This window comes from Aquarana catesbeiana, linkage group LG06 (genome assembly GCF_042186555.1).
Source record: "Aquarana catesbeiana isolate 2022-GZ linkage group LG06, ASM4218655v1, whole genome shotgun sequence".
Lineage (NCBI taxonomy): Eukaryota > Metazoa > Chordata > Amphibia > Anura > Ranidae > Aquarana > Aquarana catesbeiana.
Genome location: NC_133329.1, coordinates 41,782,576 through 41,804,800, shown reverse-complemented (window position 1 = coordinate 41,804,800; position 22,225 = coordinate 41,782,576). Strand labels below are relative to the sequence as shown.

At 43.6% G+C, this 22,225-nt stretch overlaps 1 protein-coding gene across 3 annotated transcripts in view; it reads left to right on the top strand.

Annotated features, from left to right (window-relative positions):
* Positions 1 to 22,225, top strand: part of LOC141148347 (F-box only protein 6-like) — a 64,627-nt gene that overhangs the window by 25,356 nt on the left and 17,046 nt on the right. For 2 of the 3 annotated variants that reach the window (XM_073635738.1, XM_073635735.1), the window contains exons 1-3: positions 3,790 to 3,855; positions 3,984 to 4,027; positions 14,999 to 15,059. In XM_073635738.1, coding sequence (XP_073491839.1) covers positions 15,043 to 15,059 — 17 coding nt within the window. In that variant the 5' untranslated portion in view covers positions 3,790 to 3,855; positions 3,984 to 4,027; positions 14,999 to 15,042. Of the gene's footprint in view, positions 1 to 3,789; positions 3,856 to 3,983; positions 4,028 to 14,998; positions 15,060 to 22,225 lie in introns of those variants that run through there. The other variant, XM_073635737.1, reaches the window with a different exon arrangement.

Sequence of the window (22,225 nt, the reverse complement as noted above, 5' to 3'; positions counted from 1 at the left end):
TTTTCATGGGCTTTTCAACGAGGTGTTTGCCTTGTTTTAGCCACCTGACTTCCGGGTTAAAATTACCATATACCTCCAGGTCACTGCGGAGCAGGTTTCCGACCCCATGTGACCAGTGTTCTTCTTTATTACTGGTCCCCATATCGAGGCTTTGAGCTCATATGGTCAGGTGACTGTTCCTTTACCAATCACTGGCCTTGGAATCGTCTAGGTCTAATTGGTCCTCAATTATTGGTCTTTTATTCCTATGTAGTCTATAAATATAAGCAATGTGGGGGAGCTGTTATATGCCCCAGTTGAAGTCCTTTGGGATGAAACGCGTCAGACTTGGCTTTTCTGCTCTCCACATTGCCCTGAATTTTATTCTGTGATCACAGTTTTTTTCTCCTATTGTTGTATGCTGTTTTTTTAGAAATAAAAAAATTTTTTTTTGACCTACACCATATGGAAGCATTTTTTTCTTTACATAACCATCTGGACGAGAGTTCCCTTGTGGTACAGCTGGTCTTTCCACACCTAAGGTCCAGCCCTGGTGTTTCTTCCTTCTGAGGTTCGGTTGGGTGGTTACCCACAACACCCCTGAAGTCATGCTTGGAGGCCTTGGATCCCTTGGAGTTCCGTTGATCCACCAATTTCGGCACCCTTGTCTTTATGACTCGTCGCTGACACTCGAGTCCACCTGTTCCAGTAAGAGTATATATACTTCCCTTTTTTGGTTGAAGATGTACCACCCTTGATCCTTCCCACGCCGGACAGTGCCAGCCTATTCCATCTTTAAGTTATCATCATTTGGTGGTTAACGCATACGGCCCTTCCTAAAGAATTTCACATCCATTGGACTTTTTCACATTTCCATTTGTGTTGTTTTTTTTTGCATATTTTACTTTTGCACTATTTCACTTATATATCGATATATGTGTTTACCTGTTAGCGCTACATCATTCACCATCCACGTTTCATACATTTGTCACATTGTTCATGTATCAGCTTTTCCTCTCTCTTTTTCATTTAAAGTTAGCGCAGTAACCTCTAAATTTACATATACCAACTAACATTGTAAGGAGCATGGAGTTGCCTGCATCCTAGCAATGAAGAACACTCCTGTCATCTAGCATCCTTCATTGCTAGGATGCAGGTGGCTCCAATAGAGCGCATTTTCGCTGTACGTTGTGCAGATGTAAATGATGGCATAAACATTTACATGCATACAGAGTAAATGCAGTCCATACGCAGGACCATGGACTCATCATGATTCTACCCACCATAATATCACCTTTGGGTGGTTTGACCCTTGAGAAGAATTGTTTATTGAGCTTGGAACAAGAACCTGTCAAGCTTTTTTATGTGACATTATATAGTACTATTCTACTATATTCTACGGTAACTTACACAATGTTTATGAACAGGAAATATTGTTTGGATCAACTCTACCCTGGTTAAATCCCAGAGTTACAAGGAATACGTGAATTTCAGTTCTACAAATATCTGAGATTTATTGGAGCTGGAAGAGAATGTTTCAACATACTGTATATGTCAGGTGCCATGCTGGCCCAAGATGGATATCAGCAACTCCTGTTGTGGTAATTAGGCCAGCCTCCTACAAGTTAAAAATGTGAATACAGTAAAACTTTGGATTGCGAGCATAATTTGTTCCAGAAACATGCTTGTAATCCAAAGCACTTGTATTTTAAAGCGAATTTCCCCATAAGAAATAATGGAAACTCAGATGATTCGTTCCACAACCATTTATTCATAAGTCTTTCAGTTTATAGTCCATATAAAAAGATTATAGCAATGTGACCAGGTTGTGTAACTATAAAATGTCCATCCACAAATGGCAGCTTCCGCAAGGGGATTAGAAGCAAAATCCGGCAGGAGCTACAGAGTATAAAAGAGAAGAGAGGCGCCTCTAAGTGTAGCAATATGGATACATTTTGTCATGGTTATGCAGTAATCTTTCTCTGTCTGCTTACCTCTCCTCGTGTTCAGACTAAGAGGCCAGCCACTCTCACCTGGCTGTTTTTATAACCTCTCCTGTAAGCATGGCTCCACCCCAGGCCCTTATCAAGGAACCCTATATTAACCTATGCACTGCAAGCCAGCGGTGCTGATCAACCATTGTGTATTCATTGTGTGTTTGGCTTCCTGTTTCCTACTTGCCGTGTGCTCTTTGTTTGTCTCTGTTACCGACCTTGGCATGTTCTCAACTATTCCTGTCTGCTCATGACCCTGACCTTTTGGCGTGTCCCCGACTATCCCTGTTTGCCTGTGACCCTGAACCTTTGGCGTGTACTCTGTTGTCCCTGTCTACTAGTCGCCCTGACCTCTGCCTTATCCCTGTACTATCCTTGTTGTTCCAGCCTGCTGCTTCTTTCTCCTGTAGTCTACCGTGAGCGTGAGCTGTGAGACCCTAGGGGCCACGACCTGGAGCCAGAGTGCAGCACAGTCCATCCTCACCACTAGAGGCTCTGGTGAACATCCGCTGGCTCTTAGACTCTGCGCCCTGGGGAATCTATGCTCTAGCTCCCACTGGGATCTGTGTTAGTGATCCAGTAGACCTGCTTCCTGATCCTCCCTGGGTACTATCTGTAGCAGTCAGTCCCAGGGTCCACTATCTTAGCAGTGCACTTCCGACTCCTACGGAGTGCATCTGTCACCTAGTCTCAGGTGACCTGACACATTTAATGAAGGTACAATATTTAGCAACTCGCATGGTTGATGATCAAAAGAGGCACATCTAAGTATGCAGGCATCCGGGTTAAAGCAGTCCACATAGACTGTCCTCCCCACCTCCGGCTCTCACCGCTGTTAGTCTGCAATCGTAACCAGAAAGACTACCCTGCACTTCCTCCCGGCGCACCGCGGCACCAGAAGGGAGATCACCTCTCGCCCCTCCCTCTTGGCAATCATGCGCTGTGGGGGCCCGGCTGTGGCTTCCACAGTTACAATGCTGGCGCCGCAGAGAGGAGGGGGAGACGAGTGGGGCTTCGTTCCCCCGCATCACTGGACCCTGGGACAGGTAAGTGTCCGATTATTAAAAACCATGTGACATGAAAAAGTGCAACAATCGCCATTTTATTTCCTAGAGTCTCGTTTAAAAAAAAAAAAAAAAAGAGTATAATGTTTGGGGGTTATAAGTAATTTCTAGCAAAAAATACTGATTTAAACTTGTAAACAAAGAGTGCCAGAAAAAGCCTTCAAGTGGTTAAATGTGTTGGACAATCTCTCCTTAATCAATCCTGTTATCAGTATGAGTGTCCCCATCTTCCACCAAGTATTAGTATGCCATTCCATTCTCCATCAGGGCTAGTCAGTGTCATTAAAGTGGTTGTAAACCCTAAAAAAAAAAAAAAAACAAACAAAAAGAAAAGCTGCAAGACAAAGGATATGCATAGCATACTAACTCATTATGAATTACTTACCTGAGATCGAAGCCCCCGCAGCGGTCCTCATTCCTTGCTCCGGTAGCCACTTCTCTCCCAGGGGTTACTTCTGGTTATCGCAGCTCCGGCGCTGTGATTGGCCAGAGCCGCGATGACGTCACTCCCGCGCATGCATGTGGGAGCCGCCGGTAACGGGACAGTCTAACTGAAGCAACGGCACGTACATGCCATTGCTTAAGTTTGCTTAGGCTTTCTTGTAGTATAAAGTGGTTGTAAAGGGTTTACAACCACTTTAATGTCAGCATTAACAGGTTCCTTCATTGGTTCTAGGTACCTTCTCTCCTCCCCCCTTTTCAAATTTCTGCCCCTTTTCTTCTATATAAACCCCCAACCTGGGAACATCACTCACCTTTGCCGCATTCACTTACACGTGTATCTGTCCTCCTGAAACTTGCCAAGCAGTAAATCCCAGGTGTGATGCCTTCTAATGTTCTGCTTCAAATGCTTTCTTATCTTCTGCTACACATTAAACCCTTCCTTTCCACTCTGAGCTACTTTGCCACTGATATATGTTTTCTTTTATATTTCCTTTTACTGCAGCTTTATTTGGTTTCTGCTCACCCGAGTCCATCTGAATTCCTAAGGTATGATTTTACTCCTTATATAAAATGCTTTAAGAGATACAAATGTATCTTTCTCTTTAGTACAGCTTTACAATGATTATATGTATAACATTTTTGTGCTTTCATGTACAGGTGCATTTCATAAATTAAATTTAGAATATCATCAAAAAGATAATTTATTTCAGTAATTCAATTGCAAAAAGTGAAACTCATATTTTATATAGATATGCATTACACACAGAGTGATATATTTCAAGAATTTCTTTCTTTTAATTCTGATGATTATGGCTTACAGCTAGTAAAAATCCAAAATTCAGTATCTTAGAAAATTAAAATATTACATAAGATCAATAAAAAAAAAAATATTTTTAATACAGAAATGTTGGCCTCCTGCAAAGTATGTCCATGTACAGTATAGTATGCACTCAATACTTGGTTGGGGCTCCTTTTGCATGAATTACTGCATCAATGCAGTAATGGCAGTGTTTGCTAGTCAGCTAAGGGATTTAAAAATTACGTTTTTTACAAACTTTTTTTTCATTGATACATGTCCCCTTGGCCAGTACCTGGACCCCCATAAACATTGTATGCCCAAATACTTGCATATAAGCCTTCAAAATGGGCACTTTTGATTTTTCACGTTCAGGTCCCATAGACTTCAATGGGGTTCGTTATTCGGTTCCGAACTTTCCCGATGTTCGAATGTTCTGGTGCAAACCGAAGAGAGCATAGTTCTGCCCATCCCTAGCAATTAATCTTTAAAGGCACAGCACAGTATATGAATTTGAGAAAAATGTAAAATGTACCGTTTCCTGAAACTGGTCTCAGCTAACATAAGTCGGTATGTTCCTTTGGTATTTGTTATATTATCTAACAATTAGGGAGTCATAGGGACATTTTTACTTGTAATAATTTACCCAAAGGTCTCCGAAAATAACCTTCAGATGGCATAATAGACCACAATGAGTTGTCCCAGTCCCCTTGTGATTTCCAGTGCTTTCCCACATTATAGATGGCCCATGTCCATTGCCAGAAGTGATGTCAAAATTGTATTGTAGAAACTGACTTGGGCTAAGGTTACCATCTGTACACATTTCCTGGGGACAGCCCTCATTGTCCTGGGGAAATGTGCATTCCCAGATTTGTATCTGTTATGTAAATATGTGTCAGAACCTCGTGAGCAGCTATGTAAAACAAACAAACACACAAAAAAACCTGTCAGCACTCCCCACACTTCCTGAATATGTGATGATGCAAAAAACAAAAGCAAATGAGTGCAGGGCTGAATAAACATAAAGATGCCAATGAATATATTAATATATGACCCTCCTAGAGTAGATAGCCACTATATTAAGAGCTCAATGCAATCTAGCAATCCTCAATAAAGTGCAAGTGCTCTAAACTCGGCTTGAATTCCTAATCTCATACAGTGAATCAAAAAGTTTGAAATAAAAATAAAAAATGCAATTGCTAAAACAATATTCTTATAAAAAACAATCAATAGGTGGTCAATAGTCCAATCTATAGTGACTGTGAACAAAATGATAGTCCAATATATGGTGAATAAAAATAGATGCTCTGAACCCGAAATCTTCACTCTGATTCACCTCTGTGCATATAGCAAAGCAATCCTTGTGCTGCCCTCCACCGGATTTGCCCTCACCTTAAGGCTTAATAAAAGCACTTGTGACAGTAGTACTCCTTCTGAAGGAAGGAGGGGTACTCCTCCTATTGTTCCTCCTTTCTTTGGTATATGACTTAGGTAGCCAATTTCACTATGGAATGCTCCTTCCTGATAGTTACCAGAGACCTCCACTCTCATCACCCACATGCAAAGTAAAAACTGGCAATAGTGCTTTATCCTTTTTAAAAATGTATTAAATGATAATGTGCCATATATACACTGACATTTTTCATATTAAAAAACAGCCTTTGTAAAAACAACCTGTGTGTGAAGACGATAATATCACCTTGGAACCAGCTCTGCAGCTCCGGTCGGCAGTGTTCCCTCAGTCCATCGCACTGAGACAAACTTTCCTGGTCACTTCCTCATACGTCAGCCCTCCACGCCCCTACTACTAGTTTCGCCACACCTCGTGACTTCCTCTGGGAGATCAGATCACGTCTTGTTGCCTGAGCTCTCAGTCCTGGAAGCATAGGCAGAGGCATTCCCCGCCCCTTGCTGCGTTGAGGGGAATGCCTCTGCCACCTAGAATTTGCCAGGAGCAGGTTTAAGCTCACCTTCCAGTGTTCAGCACGCTGATATCCTCCTCTCTTCTGTATCGAGAGAGGAGGATCGGCGGGATAAGTGCACCAGAACAAGTAGCTGTATCACAGCAGCTTTCCTGCACGGCTCTGCTTTGGAAAAACCCTTGTACCTACCTAACCTCTCTTTGTGCCCTGCTGACCCCTCTGTGTGCCCTGCTGACCCCTCTGTATGCTCTGCTGACTCCTTTGTGTGCCATCCTGACCCCCCCCAGGACTGTGCCTATTTAACCCCCAACACTGTGCCCAACAAACTCCCCAGCTCTCCTGACCTCACAGTTCCATACCCTCCAGACCCCCCTGTACCATGCTCTCCTGCCCCCCCAGGTACTGTGTCCTCCTGACCCTGAAGTACTGTGCCCTCCAGACCCCCAGCCCTCCTGAGCCCCTGGTTCCATACCCTCCAGACCCCCCTGTACCAGGCTCTTTTGACCCCCCCGTACCAGGCCCTCCTGACCCCTCTTGTACTGTGCTTTCTTAACCCCCTCCCCCACACTGCCTTGCTGGTCCCTTGTCCTTTGCCATGCTCTGTTCACTGCTAGTCCCTGTTCTGCTTACCCCTCTCATCTGCCCTACTGACCTCTATACACTGCCCTACATACTATTGACCTCTGTATACTGCCCTACCCTCTATTGACCTCTGTAAACTGCCCTACCTACTACTGACCTCTGTATACTGTCTTACCAACTACTGTCCTCTGAGGGCTTGCTAGTTAACAAAAAATAAATAAAAATGCTGCGGCACCCTGGTGATCTTTGCTGTCTTTGATGTTGTCATGGTAGCTCTCCGCCTCTGAAAGGTTGCCTACCCCTGCCCTAGAGCATCCTGATGTTGATTTGGAACTCATGTGCTGGCTCTTCAGTGTCATTTTATCTGCTGATGGCAGAGAGAAGAATGGTCTACGTAGATCATAAAGTGTTGAGTTGAAGACAGATGACTACACATGCCCAGTGCAAGGGGGACAAAAACAGTGAGTGAAAGAAAGTAGTGCTGGGAACCCCCAACAAAAGAGAGTGAGAGGTCTTTGGATGGGGCCTTGTTTATACTAATTATCGCCATAGGTGGCCAGTGGGATGCTGCCTGGAAGTTGGGTGACTGATGTGCAGGAATGAGCAGAATGAGTTTGCAAAAGCTGATGGTAAAGCAAAATTGCCAATATGTATGAATACTGCACAGTATCACTTCTCTTGTCCACTATGCTGGGTGAAGTCTCAGTATCTGTTCATATTCATTATGTATGGATTCTGCACCATACCACTTCTCTTATCCTGTATCCTGTCCTGGATGTTAAGGGTAATCCTGGCTGCTTTTTTTTTTACAAACAGAACAAAGCAGACAGGAAATGTAAATAGTGATCCTCAATGTAAAAAAACATTTTTTTCCTCTGTAAATGTCACATTTGCAGTAGTATATACAGGTGGTCCCCAGATTACAAACAAGATAGGGTCTATAGTTTTATTCTTAAGTTGAATCTGTTTGTAAGTCGTAACAGGTACAAATTTTTAAGTGTAGCTCCAGCCAAAAAAACGATTTTTAAGCTTTTTGGATAGCATAGGGAAGGGTTAACACCCCTGTAACGTTTGTTTTGCTGTCTGTGCCCCTGTTAAGAAGATTTCACCTCACTTTCTGTCCCAATGACAATTGGATTGTACAAATTTTGGGTTGTTGTGGAAACAAGCCTTTGTGATAAAGCATCAGTGGAGGTACCTTTTTCCCATAATAACTCCTACAGGAGAGAATTTCCCTTCCTAGGGGTAGATTTCCTCTCACTTCCTGTTGTCTCCCTCCGTTTGTAAGTAGGAGTCGTTTGTAGGTTGGATGTTTGTAACTAGGGGACCGCCTGTACCCCAAGCATGTTGGATTTGTTCACCCTAAATTTTGTTCTTTAAGCCCTAATAAAAGAGCTGCTTCCAACCAAATGGTACTTTTTAAAAGTTTGTTAGCATTGGTACAGGTTTCCTAGGGCAGTGTCTAGCTCCTAATGCCTTGTGTTTGATTTGGTGGGGGAGCCTCCATGTCATTTTTTTATAAAAAAAAAAGTCCACAGGGAAATTTTATTTACTAGCCAGCAATTTAAATTATATCTTTTTTTTCTCTGTAAATATTAATTTTTCTGTAGTACATTTTCATAGGTGTGTGTAGGGAGTGTGCTAGGTGTGCCTGGGCACACCCTAATCACTGCATGCGGTGCAGATTCCTCCTATTGCCTGGGCCTCCCCCTACGTTGCCCCCCCCCCCCTGCAATGCTGCAGGCTTCCCTCCTCTCCTCTCTCCCTGGCTATTACGGGGGCTGCTCCAAAATGGAAAATGGGGGAAAGGGCCAGTAAATATGCCAGTTACTGGTTCCTTCCTTTTCTAAATGAACACAGTGAACACACTCACTCACTGTGTTCATTCATAACTAAAGCATAGTAAACTGTGTTTACTATGTTTCCGTTTGTGAATGAACAAGAAGCCGCTCAGCACAGAGCACTTCCCATTCATTCACTGTTCAGTGCAGCTGAGGCTGCAGAGAAAGGCATGTGTTTGAGATTTGGGTGCACACCCTAATGCAGTGATGGCAAACTTTGGCACCCCAGATGTTTTTGAACTACATTTCCCATGATGCTCAACTACACTGCAGAGTGAAGTCCAGATGGATGCGCTTCTTCTGACTGCAAAACATGTTGGCTGTTTTTTAGTATAGACTTATAAATTAATTTGGACTTAATCCATTATGCAGCCATTTAGCATCTGAAAAAGATAGTGTATTTTTTTTAGGACATCAACAATTGAAATAGCATACAGATTTATAAGAAAGCCTTTTTGAACAGACTGCAATTTCTGAGAGATTGAGTGGGCATTTAGCAAGTGGAAAAAAAAAAGAAAATAGTGTTTTATTCAGACAATAGGAATAGGGTACAGATTTGCACCACAGCTGGAATGCCTTTTTGAACAGGCCACAATTTCTGAGCGATTGATCAGGCATTTGGCCTCTCAAAAAAGGAATATCAGTGTCTTTTTTGAACACTGAGGATGGAAACAGCATACAGGTTTGCACCACAATTAGAAAGCCTATATGGTGGGGCAGTAATTTATGAGAGCTTGAGCAAGCATTTAGCATCTGGAAAAAAAAAGTGTGATTCTTGGACACAGTACATAGGTTTGCACCACAGCTGGAAGGCCTTTTTGAACTGACCACCATTTCTAAGAGACTGATCAGGTTTTTACTATCCATAAAAAAAGTAATATTAATGTCTTTTTTGAACATGGAAATACAGAGATTTATCAGGCATTTAGCCTCTAAAAACAATAAATATTAGTGTCTTTTTTGACACTGAGGATGGAAACAGCATACAGGTTTGCACTACAGCTAGAAAGCATTTGTGAACAAACAGTTTAAAAGAGATTGATCAGGCGTTTATCTTCATGGATGGAGATATCATACAGGTTTACACCACAGCTAAAAAGTCTGTTTGGACATGCCTGTAACTTCCGAGAGCTTGAACGGCCATTTAGCATGCAGAAAAAACTATGTTCTTGAAATCTAAAATTGGATAGCTTACAATTTATGATCAGTTGAACAGGCATTTAGCATTCATAAAAAAGGATCTTTTTTTTTTTAAATCAACGATGGAAACATATGGTTTGCACCCCAGCTAGAAAGCCTGTTTGGACAGGCCATGATTTCTGAGAGAGCATGTCAAAAAATTGGGTATTTTTTTGACACTGACAATGGAACTAGCAGAGATTTTCACCACAACTAGAAGGCCTTGTTTGGCATCCACAAAATAAATAAATAAATAAATACATATTTGTGTCTTTTTTTTTTGGACACTGAGCATACAGGTTTGCACCACAGCTAAAAAGACTGTTTGAACAGGCCACAATTTCTGAGAGCTTGAGCGGCCATTTTGCATTGGAGAAAAAAAAAACATTTTTTGGACACAACCAATGCAAATAGCATAACAATTTGCACCACAGCTAGGAAGCTTGTTTGAACAGGTTGCAATTTGTTTATAAAGTGGTTGCAAAGTCAAAAGGTTTCTTATCTTAATGAATTCTCTGCAGCAGCCCCCCTCAGCTCCCCTAATACTGAGCCCCATCCAGTTCCAGCGATGTTATAGGAGTGTATTGGCTGCCCGGGACTTCCCTCCCCATTGGCTGAGACAGCAGCGTGGCGCCGCTTCCACTGCTGTCAATCAAAGTCAGTCAGCCAATGAGGAGAGTAGGGGTGGCCCCATAGCAAGCTGCCTGCTGTGGGGGCACTCATCAGGAGGGCGGTGCCAGGAGAACCGAAGAGGGAACCGAGAAGAGGAGTATCTGGGCAAAACCACCATACAAAACAGGTAAGTAAAACATGTTTGTTATTTTTAACTTAAAAAAAAAAGGAGACTTTACAATCACTTTAACCACTTGCCGAACGTATACAGTACATATACAGCAGTAAGTCGGACCTGCTGATTGTTCCCATGGGAGACACAATGGTGGTCTGCCGATGTAAACAAGGCAGATTGCCGTTCTGTTAGTAGGGGAGGTAGAGATCCTGTGTTTCTGCTAAGCAGGGACATGGATCTCTGCCTTTTCACAGCAAAAACACATCCCCCACAGTTAGTGCATTCTATGCATTAATGTGAAAAACATTTTGTTGTGCAGCAGCCCCCCCAGAGCCCCTCTGTTATTTACTTAGCCCTATCTTTTCCAGAGACGACAACGAGCCCAGCATTTCCAGTCGCTGTCTCGGGTCCTCATTGGATAGATTGATAGCAGCGGGATCGAACACAGAAAAAATATATACATATGCTCATGTGTGCTCTGTCAGCTTGATAGAGAGAGTGGGCAATTAGAAAGCTCTCTATAACAGGGAGTCCATGTATGAAAGTTCAAATGCAGCACAAGATGTATCGGTGGTCACAGGTAGACTGACTGTGGACAGCTGCTGGCTCATAACAAGGTAGAAGGGGCTCTGCAGACAGTAAACACAAAGGAGAGCAGCGCCATCTAAGTGCAGCAATGTTAAAACATTTTATTACAGGACAGACAATGTGGAACAATATCGTAGAGGTAACAGCACATATAGAAGGATTTAGATAGTTCATCCACTCCTGGGAGAAGGTGGTAGGCTCACAGATGGAGAGACAGCTGATAAACCCGGCTGTGCTGGTGGCTCCCAGCGCTTCCTGGTTCTCAGAAACGGCTCAGGGCGGCTGTAGACATTACTTCCATTCAGAGCCTGCATGCTCCTTTATCAGGCAAAATCATGTATGCTCCGAACGCCCACTCCTCCCTACTCAGCCGCCCCCTGAGCTGCTGCTTCTGAAGTAAGTGGATGAAGGTAGATGGGCCTTAGCCACTTCAGCCCCGGAAGGCTTACTCCCTTCATGACCAGGTGATTTTTTTGCTATATGGCACTGCGTTAAATTAACTGACAATTGCGCAGTCGTGCGACGCTGTACCCAAATTAGGGCTGAAACAACTAATCGATTAATCGACAACTAATCGATTATGAAATTAATCGATTACTATTTTCATAATCGATTAATCGGCCAGTAACATAATGGGGTTAAAAATAATAAAATTAGCCCTTTATAGTACAAAAAGAGCAAATAATCGCTACTGTAAATATTACTTTCACAGTTCTACATTAAAAAAATTAACCCCTTACAGTAGTGATCATTTGCTTTTTTTGTACTATAAAGGGCTCATTTTAGTTTTTTTTAACCCCATTATGTTACTAAACATTTTAGACCTGGTTTACATCTTTGTGTTTTTTGGTGCTTTTTGCAGAAACACACTACAGTTCATTTAACATGGTTTTCTATGGGACACGTTCACAACTATACTTTTTTTCAGCCGCTGCGTATTTGGAAAGGGTCAGGGACTTTTTTTTTTTTTAACGCAAAACGGTGCTTTTTTGGTTCAATATACTTCAATGGAGAAGCTGCAGAAAAGCATGTAATTTGTTTTTGCAGCAATTTGTATTTTTTAATCTGCCCAACAACAAATTGGCCAAAAAACTGTATTTCTCTTCTAATAGTGTATATATAGTATATCTCTTCTGTCTGTTATTCTCAGAGTGGATTTAATATTTTGCTCCCTAACCATATAGTTGGTTGTTTATATTTACCACTGCATAGAGATATTTAAGAATACATTGTTTTTTTTTAAAAAAACTTTACATACTAACTAAATTATACACCACACTTTTTTTAAGGTTATTAACCGATTAATCGATTAATCAAAACAATAATCGACCAACTAATCGATTATGAAAATAATCGTTAGTTGCAGCCCTAACCCAAATAAAATTGATGTCCTTTTTTCCCCACAAATAGAGCTTTCTTTTGGTGGAATTTGATCACCTCTGTGTTTTTTTTTTGTGCTATAAACAAAAAAAAGACTGACAATTTTGAAAATAAAAAAACAATAATTTTTACTTTCTGCTATAAAACATACCCAATAAAAAAATTTAAATTTCTTCTTCAATTTAGGCCAATATGTATTCTGCTACGTGTTTTTGGTAAAAAAAATCTCAAGAAGCGAATATTGATTGGTTTGCACAAAATACATATATATCAATTTTTTTTAGTAATGGTAGCGATCAGCAACTTATAATAGGACTGCGATATTGTGGCGGACCGATCCGACACTAAGTGACACTTTTTGGGGACCAGTGACAAATACAGTGATCAGTGCTAAAAAATATGCACTTTCGCTGCACTAATGACACTGGCAGGGAAGGGGTTAACATCAGGGGCAATCAAAGGGTTAACTGTGTGCCTAGGGAGTGCTTGCTAACTGTGTGGGGGAGGCTTTAACTGTGGGAAGACAGAGATCCATGTTTTTGCTTAAGCCTCGTACACACGATCGGACTTTACGATGGGAAATGTTTGATGACAGGCTGTTGGCGGAAAATCTGACCGTGTGTACGCTCCATTGGACAATTGTTGTTGGATTTTCCGTGAACAAATGTTGGCTAGCAGGTTTTCAAATTTTCCGGACAAATGTGTGTTGTCGGATTTTCCGAGCGTGTGTACACAAGTCCGTCGGACAAAAGTCCAAAGTACACACACGCATGATCGGAAGCAAGGATGAGCCAGAAGCGGCCGGTCTTATAAACTAGCCGTAATGGAGAATTAACATTATGCGGCAAATTATGAAATCTCAAAATGCAGCGCACAATTCTCTTCTTCTTTAATGGGATAACAATGAAGCTGCTTTGCTGGTGATACTGATGGAGTCATTGCAAACAAATATTCAAAGGTTTTTTTTTTTTCTAGTGATATCAAGAATAATATTATGCTTTTTTTTTTATTTGGGCAAGTTACCACAACACCATTATCCCGTAGTTTTTAAGATCAAAGATACAACTACGCTGGTGTCCCCTTTTTTTAAATGTAACTGCCTACCCCCAAACTGTCATTTGATGTAAACCACATAGCCAAGTATTATTCTCCACAATTTTTTTTATTGTGCATTAAAAAACAAAACAAATAAAGTTAAACATGCTATCAGCCAATAGAACTTAACCAAAAAGTGCATTCTATGCATCCAAATATATAGAAAATATATCAAATCAAATCATTATTCAACCAAAAAAAATGTCAAAGCAATAATTCCAAGGCCAATAATAAATAACATGTTATCTCCTCCGATTCCGCAACATGGCTGGTTGACGAACGGCCGTTCAGAAACGAACTAAAAAGCACGAAATGAAAAGCGCGAACTGAAAAGCGCTAAATGAAAAACGCAAAAAGAAAAGCGCAAATCAACACTAACCAAACTTCTACTAACACGAAATTAGCAGAAGGAGCCCAAAGGGTGGCGCTAAAGAGCTGAGAAACCACGTATTACGTCACTACGTTCGTAATGGTTGGCCAACAATTGTGTGGCCGTGTGTATGCAAGACAAGTTTGGGCCAAAGCCCTTCGGACAAAATTCCACGCTTTTGTTGGTCAACAATCGTGTGTACGAGGCTTTAGAGTTCTAATAGCTTGCACCCCGGCTGGATCAGCTGGTTCACACAGGTGTCCCAGGATCCAAAAGAATCTTAAGCGGTAGTTTGGATCCTCCATTGGTGACATCAGAAACACAAGATCACTGCCTTCCCCTGTCACAGAATGGCAATCTGCCTTTATATTCGTTTTGTTTTTCATTTTTCTAGTAATAGCATTTTTGTCATATATAAAAGTGTATTATTTTGGTATTTGGACATACAGTATAGTGTATAGTGTGGGTGTGTGCTTACCATTTTGGCTATGATTAAGCACCGTAGATGGTGTGAAACGCATTGGCTGTTGCTCTATATCCCTCTTCTATGTGCTGTGGATTGTCTTTGTGACATACGGATTAATAAAGGTGATTTTATGGAAGTGTAGCCATCCAGACTTTCTTCACATTGAAACTTCTGCAGTGTACAGGGCCAGCACTCCTCAGTGTGCAGTGGTGGTGGAATTAGTAGAGACTTATCTTGAGCGCTGTTTTACCTATAATGCCTCCTCACTGCCTGTCAAATGCTTGCTGAAGAGTGATCCAAATGCGGATTGCTCTTCAGAGAGCACTACTATTGTGAACAAGTCCTAAGACCACACTATGTTAAAGAGTGTGTATCCCAAATTTCAGAGCTGGGAGCAGCATTCTCAAAGTTTGTTATTAGTCTGTATGTATGGACTTTGCAAAGTACCTCTTCCTTTTTTTTTTTTTGCATGCTGATTGTAATTCTCTTATGTTTTATTTCATTTACATAGTGGACGTGAGATCCTGTTCAGCTGCGGGGACTGTGACTGCAAATATGTGGACAATAAATAGGTGAGATTACCATTGACCTGATCACACACGATGTATGGGGTCTATTTTCTGTGCACACACTATGCAGGATAGGGAGAAGTAGATAACATTGTTGAAGAACAGTGATTCTCAGCCAGAACCAGATTTGGAAAATCAAGAGCTCAAGGCTACAAAGATTTAAAGTGGAGGGCCACCCTAAAATAAAAAAGTGCATTAAATATTCTTAAAAAAATAAAAAATAAAAATTTGAAAACATTTTCTTTTAACTTACCTGAAACCCCTGTTGGTAGGCAGTCTTCCTAATCTGCCTCTTCCTATTCCGCGACGCTTCCTCCTCTTCGGCGAGTGGCCCCGTTGCCTTCTAGGACATGTGTGTGCCCCAGAAAACAACGGGGCCATTCACAAAGCGCCGTGCGACTCGTGCATGCGCAGTAGGAAACTGGCAGTGAAGCCGCAAGGCTCCACTGCCCGTTTCCCTTCGTTAAGATGGAGGTGCCGGCAGCCGATCCGATGGACGGGCGCATGGATAGGGAGGACGGCGGCGGTGGATAGGGGAGGCAGCGCCCGTGCGCCCACAATGCACAGGCCGCTCCTGACCCCAAGCATCCTACGCAAACAAGATATTGAGGTAGAACCAAGAGGAATAATGTTTTGAACAGAAATACAGGTTTTTATACACTTCAAAAATAGGAGCAGTCATCACATGAACAATGAAAACAAATATTACACATTGGGGTAAATATCCCACAGAGGTTAGGTAACGAGGTTGACACAAGACTAACGAAGTTGACACAAGACTAATCACATCTTAGGAATCTCCAGGAGGATTAGCAAACAGACAGAAAAAATAGGTGGCTCAATTAACAAGGGGAATGTTCACCTAACCTGTTTCCCTGAAAAAAAGCCCTACCCCAAAAATAAGACCTAGCATGATTTTCAGGGATGGCTGCAATCTAGGCCATACCCCGAAAATAAGCCCTAGTTAAAGTCCTTGTAAAAACATGTAATCCATTCTGTAAAAAGATTATTTAATGTGCAGTGTGTCTCCTTGTGTAACTTTAATGTGTTAAATACATTATTTACAGCCCCACTGGGCGTTCTCCTCCCAGCTGACTTCAGAGGCCCCTCCCTCAGCAGTGCTCGGAGTGGGGCTGAAGTCAGTGGGGATCTCGGTATCGGTGTGATGAAAGGAGGGAGCTGGTGGTAAAGGGCCGCTGTGATTGGCCCTGTACCCTGATCCGCAATGCGCTGTGTCCAAGGAACACAGTGATCATGGACACTTCCCCATGTGCACCCCAGGAAGCGCGCAGAAAGCACGATCATGGGTGTGGCCAACCACACTGTAGCCATCATTTTGCTATAGTGCAGTTGGTAAGTGGTTAAAGTTATCCTAAAGGCTGGAGGTTTTGTACCTAAAAAAAAACCTCCAGTATGCAGCTAGCTCCCCCCACAGCCCACCCCCAAAACTTACCTGAGCCTCATCTCAATCAAGGCATGTGCCCATAAGACAAGTGCCCCCATAGAAATAGGTTTCCTGTGGGGACACACTGCAGTGGGGAGGAGCTGGGAGCTTTAGCGGGAGCTTAGAGAAGAGAAGGATCGGGGCCGCTCTGTGCACAACCATTACACAGAGCAGGTAAGTATAACATAAACCAAATTAGCATTCTAGGTAAGCATAACATGTTTCTTAAAGTGGTTGTAAACCCTAAAAAAAACAAAAAAAAACCTGCTAGACAAAGGCATAATGAGCTAGTATGCATAGCATACTAGCTCATTATGAATTACTTACCTGAGTTCGAAGCTCCCGCAGCGGTCCTCGTTCACCGCTCCGGCGGCCGACATCAGTCCCGGGGGTTACTTCCGGGTATTACGGCTCCAGCGCTGTGATTGGCCGGAGCCGCGATTACATCACTCCTGCACATGCGCGCGGGCGCCGCTGGTAGTGGCATGGCCCAACGTGCGTGCGTACGTGTGACGTGCATGTGATGTCGGCACATGCAAATACAGGGATATCTCCTAAACCATGCAGGTTTAGGAGATATCCAGTGTAGCTACAGGTAAGCCTAATTATAGGCTTGCCTGTAGTAAAAAGTGGTTGTAAAGGGTTTACAACCACTTTAATGAAAAAATAGGATTTTTATAACAGTTTACCTGTAAAATCCTTTTCTTGGAGTACATCACGGGACACAGAGCCACAGTAATAACTGTACGGGTTATATGGCACCCTTAGGTGGTGGACAATAGCACACCCTACACAGGAAGTTCAATTCCCCATATAACCCCTCCCCTTACCGGGATGACCTCAGTTTTGTAGCAAAGCAATACATGTGTAACCAGAAAGAGGGGAGGGACCTCTGTGTCCCGTGATGTATTCCAAGAAAAGGATTTTACAGGTAAGCTGTTATAAAAATCGTATTTTCTTTATCGTACATCACGGGACACAGAGCCACAGTAATAACTGTATGGGATGTCCCAGAGCAATGTCACCTGAGGGGAGGGGACACAAACAAAAGTAGGGTGCAATCAGACCTGAGGACCTATACTGCTGCCTGCAGCACACTGCGCCCATAGGCGATATCCTCATGCCTTCTTACATCCACCTGATAGAATCTGATGAATGTATGAACTGAAGACCAGGTTGCGGCCTTGCAGATTTGAGCCATGGAGGCTTGGTGATGCACTGCCCACGGAACACTAACAGCCCTAGTGGAGTGCGCTTTGACCTGAAAAGGTGGAACCTTCTTCTTCAAGCCATAAGCTTGAATAATTATCTGCCGAATCCATTTGTCAATAGTGGATTTTGATGCTGTCTGTCCATTCCTAGGACCTTCAGGCAACATGAACAAAACATTTGAAATAGATCTTGACTGCTCTCACTACATCCAAGAGTGTAGTGACTTTTCTTCCTTAGAACAGGGTTCTGGAAAAAATGAAGGTAAAACAATATCCTGGTTTAGGTGAAAAACTGAAACCACCTTTGGCAGAAAGCTAGGATGAGGACGCAATACTACTCTATTCTTGTGAACGAGAAAATATGGGTCTTTACAAGAAAGAGCCACCAACTCTGATACCCTTCTTGCAGAAGAAATGGCTACCAGAAAAACTAGCTTCCTTGACAAAAGGAAAATGGGGGGCCCCTACCCCCCCTACTTTACTATTTCTGCATACCAAGATCTTCTGGGCCAAGCTGGGGCCCAATGAACTACTGACTTCCTTTCCCGCTTGATCCTGCGAAGAAGTCGAGGTAGCAGCAGAATAGTAGGGAATGCATAAATCAGTGAGAACTGATCCCACTGGGTCACCAACGCATTTGTTCCGCATGCGAGTGAATCCCTTGTTCTTAACAAAAAGTTGTCGACTCTGTTGTTGAACCTGAACGTAAACAGATCTACATCCGGGATCCCCCATCTTTGGCATATAGCCAGAAAGATGTCGGAGTGAAGGGACCATTTCCCCAGGAACAGCTGCTGGCGACTTAAGTAGTCTGCCTGCCAGTTCTCTACCCCTGGAATGAAGATGGCTGAAATGCACGGCACATGTTTTTCTGCCCAGGTTAGGATATGGTTTAACTCTCCCTGGGCTGCCTGACTTCTGGTGCCCCCTTGGTGATTGATATAAGCCACTGCTGTGGCGTTGTCAGATTGAATTCTGACAGGAGAATTCTGCAACCTGAATGTCCAGGCCCTTAGGGCTAGACGCGCCGCCTGAATTTCTAGAATGTTGATGGGCAAGTTCTTTTCGGTTCTGGACCATTTACCTTGGACAGACGCTTCTTCCAGGACTGCTCCCCAACCTGAAAGGCTGGCATCTGTTGTTACCACCTTCCAGGTAACCGGTAAGAAGGATTTCCTCTTCTGCAGTTTCTCGGATATCCTCCAACAACTGAGGCTCTGGCGCACTTTTGGCGACAAACGCATTGGAAAATCTAGTGCCTGAATCTTCTTGTTCCAGGCCGATAGGATACTGTTTTGCAGAAGTCTCGAATGAAACTGAGCATAGGGAACTGCTTCGAATGAAGCCACCATCTTCTCCAACAGCCTCATACAAAGGGGAATGGAAGGACCCTTCTTTGCCCTGACCCCTTGGACCAGCTCCTTTATGGCGCTGATCTTTGCCTGGGGTAAAAACACCTTCTGGGCTGTATCTATGAACAGACCCAAGTACTCTAATCTTCTTACTGGCTTTAAAGAAGATTTCTCTACTTTGATGACCCAACCTAGGTATTCCAGGTAGTTGACCGTGGTGACCACGTTTTGGGCCAAGCGGACTACCGACCGGTCTATTAAGAACAGGTCGTCCAGGTATGCTATTATTGTTATACCTTGAGTCCTTAACCTGGCCAGGGGAAGGGCCAGAAGTTTTTTAAACACCCGAGGTGCAGTAGCTATACTGAAAGGCTGAAAGGCAAGCCTACAAACTGAAAATTAAGTTCTTCTACTTCGAAACGCAGATACTTCTGGTGAGGAGGGAAATAGGCACATGCAGGTATGCATCCTTGATGTTGATTGATGCCAGAAGCTCTCCCCCTTGTAGGAAGGAGACTACTGATCAGATTGATTCCATGCGAAAAGAGCGAATCTTCAGGAATTGATTTAGATCTTTGAGATCTAGAATTGGCCTGACATCCCTATTTGGTTTTAGTACCGTGAAAAGGTTTGAATAAAACTCTGACCCCTGCTCTTCCACAGGAACCACCATGATGACCTTTTGCGACAAAAGTCGGTCTAATGCTAGAAAGAGAGACTTCTTTTTCTCTGGATCTTTGGGGACATTTGAGGAAGCGAGGAGATGGGAACTCTCGGAACTCTAGTTTGTAACCTAGAGCTATTGTGGAGACCACCCATCTGTGCCGAAATTCTTCCTGCCAGACCTTTGAGAACTGTAGAAGTCTTCTCCCCACTCGAATGAGCGGGGGCGCCCCTTCATAAAGAGGCTTTAGCACTCTGTCTTGTGGGCTTCCTCCCCCAGGACTTATTTTGTCCCTGGAGTTGACCCTAAAGTTTACCTCTTGAACCTGACGGTGGAGGCCGTCGTGACTGCCTGGAGACTGATGCCTCTGGCACTGGAGAAAGAGCCCGTTTAAATGAGGGACGTTTACTCTTTTTCTTAACTGGCAAAAGGATACTTTTCCCACTTGATATTCTTTGGATATATTTATCCAAATCCTCCCCAAACAGCTTTTCACCGCCCAAACAGGAGGTTGGCTCTTCAACCGACTCCGTTAAGGGTAGCTTAACTGTGGCGCAGACCATTTCAGTAAGAGAATGCACCAGCAACTTCTCAGCATGTGAAGCTGAAGAAGATCCTTGCCGACTTGATTCTATGGAAGAGGAATCATCAGCCTGTTCACAGTCCCTTGAGGGGGATTCATCTTCCTCCTCACGCAGTTCTTCCGCTTGGGGATCCTGGGTGGTAGAAGGGGACCTAATGCGTTTTCTACCACTCTGTAAAGACGTGATTAAAGCCACTAATCTTTCCTCTAAGCCACTCATAGCTGAGGAGAAAACCTGCTCAGTTATATAGGCAGGGGCTTAAGCGTCAGGAGCAATTGCAGCCCCTGATGACCCTGCTGGCTCACTCTGACCAGCCTCCTTAGTACGGGATGGTGTTGCAGAGGGAGGGTCCTTAGGACCTGAGGGTGACCCCTTTGTGTCCTTGGTCTTTGCGGCATTTGAACCACCTCCTCTGGTCATAGTGCCCAGCACAACGCAGAGGTACCATCAAAAAAAATGCACCCACTGCTGAGCAATAGTCGAGCAACTGCCGCTGCTATTAAGCTCAGCCTGATGCTTAAAGTAAATGTGCCTGGGAATGCCTGTGTCACTCACATGCCACCCGTCCGCTCTGTGTCCCTCCTAGCTGTATGCACCCTGAAAAAAGGTGCATTTTATAGCTACGCAGCCCTTGTTGTGGACGCTAATTCGTGCCAACACCGCTAAGCCCGGCCCCCTTCCTCCGACCACCCATCGCACCCCCTCTAGCTATGAGTAAGCATCTTTGAATGTGAAACGCGTTAGCTATTTTATGCCTATTGTGTCCACTTCCTGTCATGTTTGCTATTTTGGATTTTATCCCATTTTTCCAATAAAGATGTTTTTGCATGGAGTGCGGCAGTCCAGGATTTTTCCTTTCGTACACCCATTGCACTCCCTCTCATCTATTTTAAAATAGAGTGTTTTCCCGCACAAGCGGGCTCCGATCCTGCCCGCACCGCATGGAGGAGGGCTGGGGGAGGAGGAGAGGAGGAGAGCCGCCGATGGAAACTGCCGTAATGGCGGCAGGAGCAGCGCAGCACACCGCCATCTGATGCCTTGCTCCTACTGCCTGGAGGAAGCTATCCAGGTGGGGGGACATTCCTAGGAGAAGAAAAACCCCCCTTTCCCACGACTTTACCTAGAGCCTGGGCCGGAGGAAGCGTGCAGATTGTACACAGAGACGAGACTGACAAGCATGGAAAGGTATGTGCTCTTGACAGCCCCCCGGTGGTGACTATAGGCATAGCAACATTTGCTTTAAAAGGAGAAATCCCACAAGAATTAGAAAAATTCCTTAGGAATCTCCCTTACCTTATCGAGCTGCAGGGTTCTGTGGTAACAGACCCAACCTTCACCTCTCACGGTGGGCTCTGTTTAGAAAACCTTCAGGGACTGGGGCCCCCTTTTTTAACAGGGGATCCACAGCCCTGGGCCTGTAAAGCACCCCGCCAGGGATATGGCTGAAAAAAACAAATACTGGATCCCGGGGTCCAGCTCTCTAAAAAGAGAAGCGTTACAGGCAAAACCTCGTTTCTTCGGACACGAGGCCTGGGTACCTTTCAATTCGACACTTTGAATGGATCCGGTTGCATGGCTGGCCCCAGTAAGGAATATTCCAGTGGAGCTCAGCACAGCACATCTTTACTCGTGACCAACACCTAAGACACTGGCGAAAAAACTGAGGTACTCCCAGTAAGGGGAGGGGTTATATGGGGAATTGAACTTCCTGTTTAGGGTGTGCCAGTGTCCACCACTTAAAGGTGCCATATAACCCGTACAGTTATTACTGTTGCTCTGTGTCACGTGATGTACAATAAAGAAAAATTCTTTTAGTATGACTTTAAGATAATGACTGTTACACACAGCCTGTGAAATCCCCTGATCACTCCCCAAGAAAGTTTCGTCCAGTAAGCAAAGTTCTCCTATCCTTGT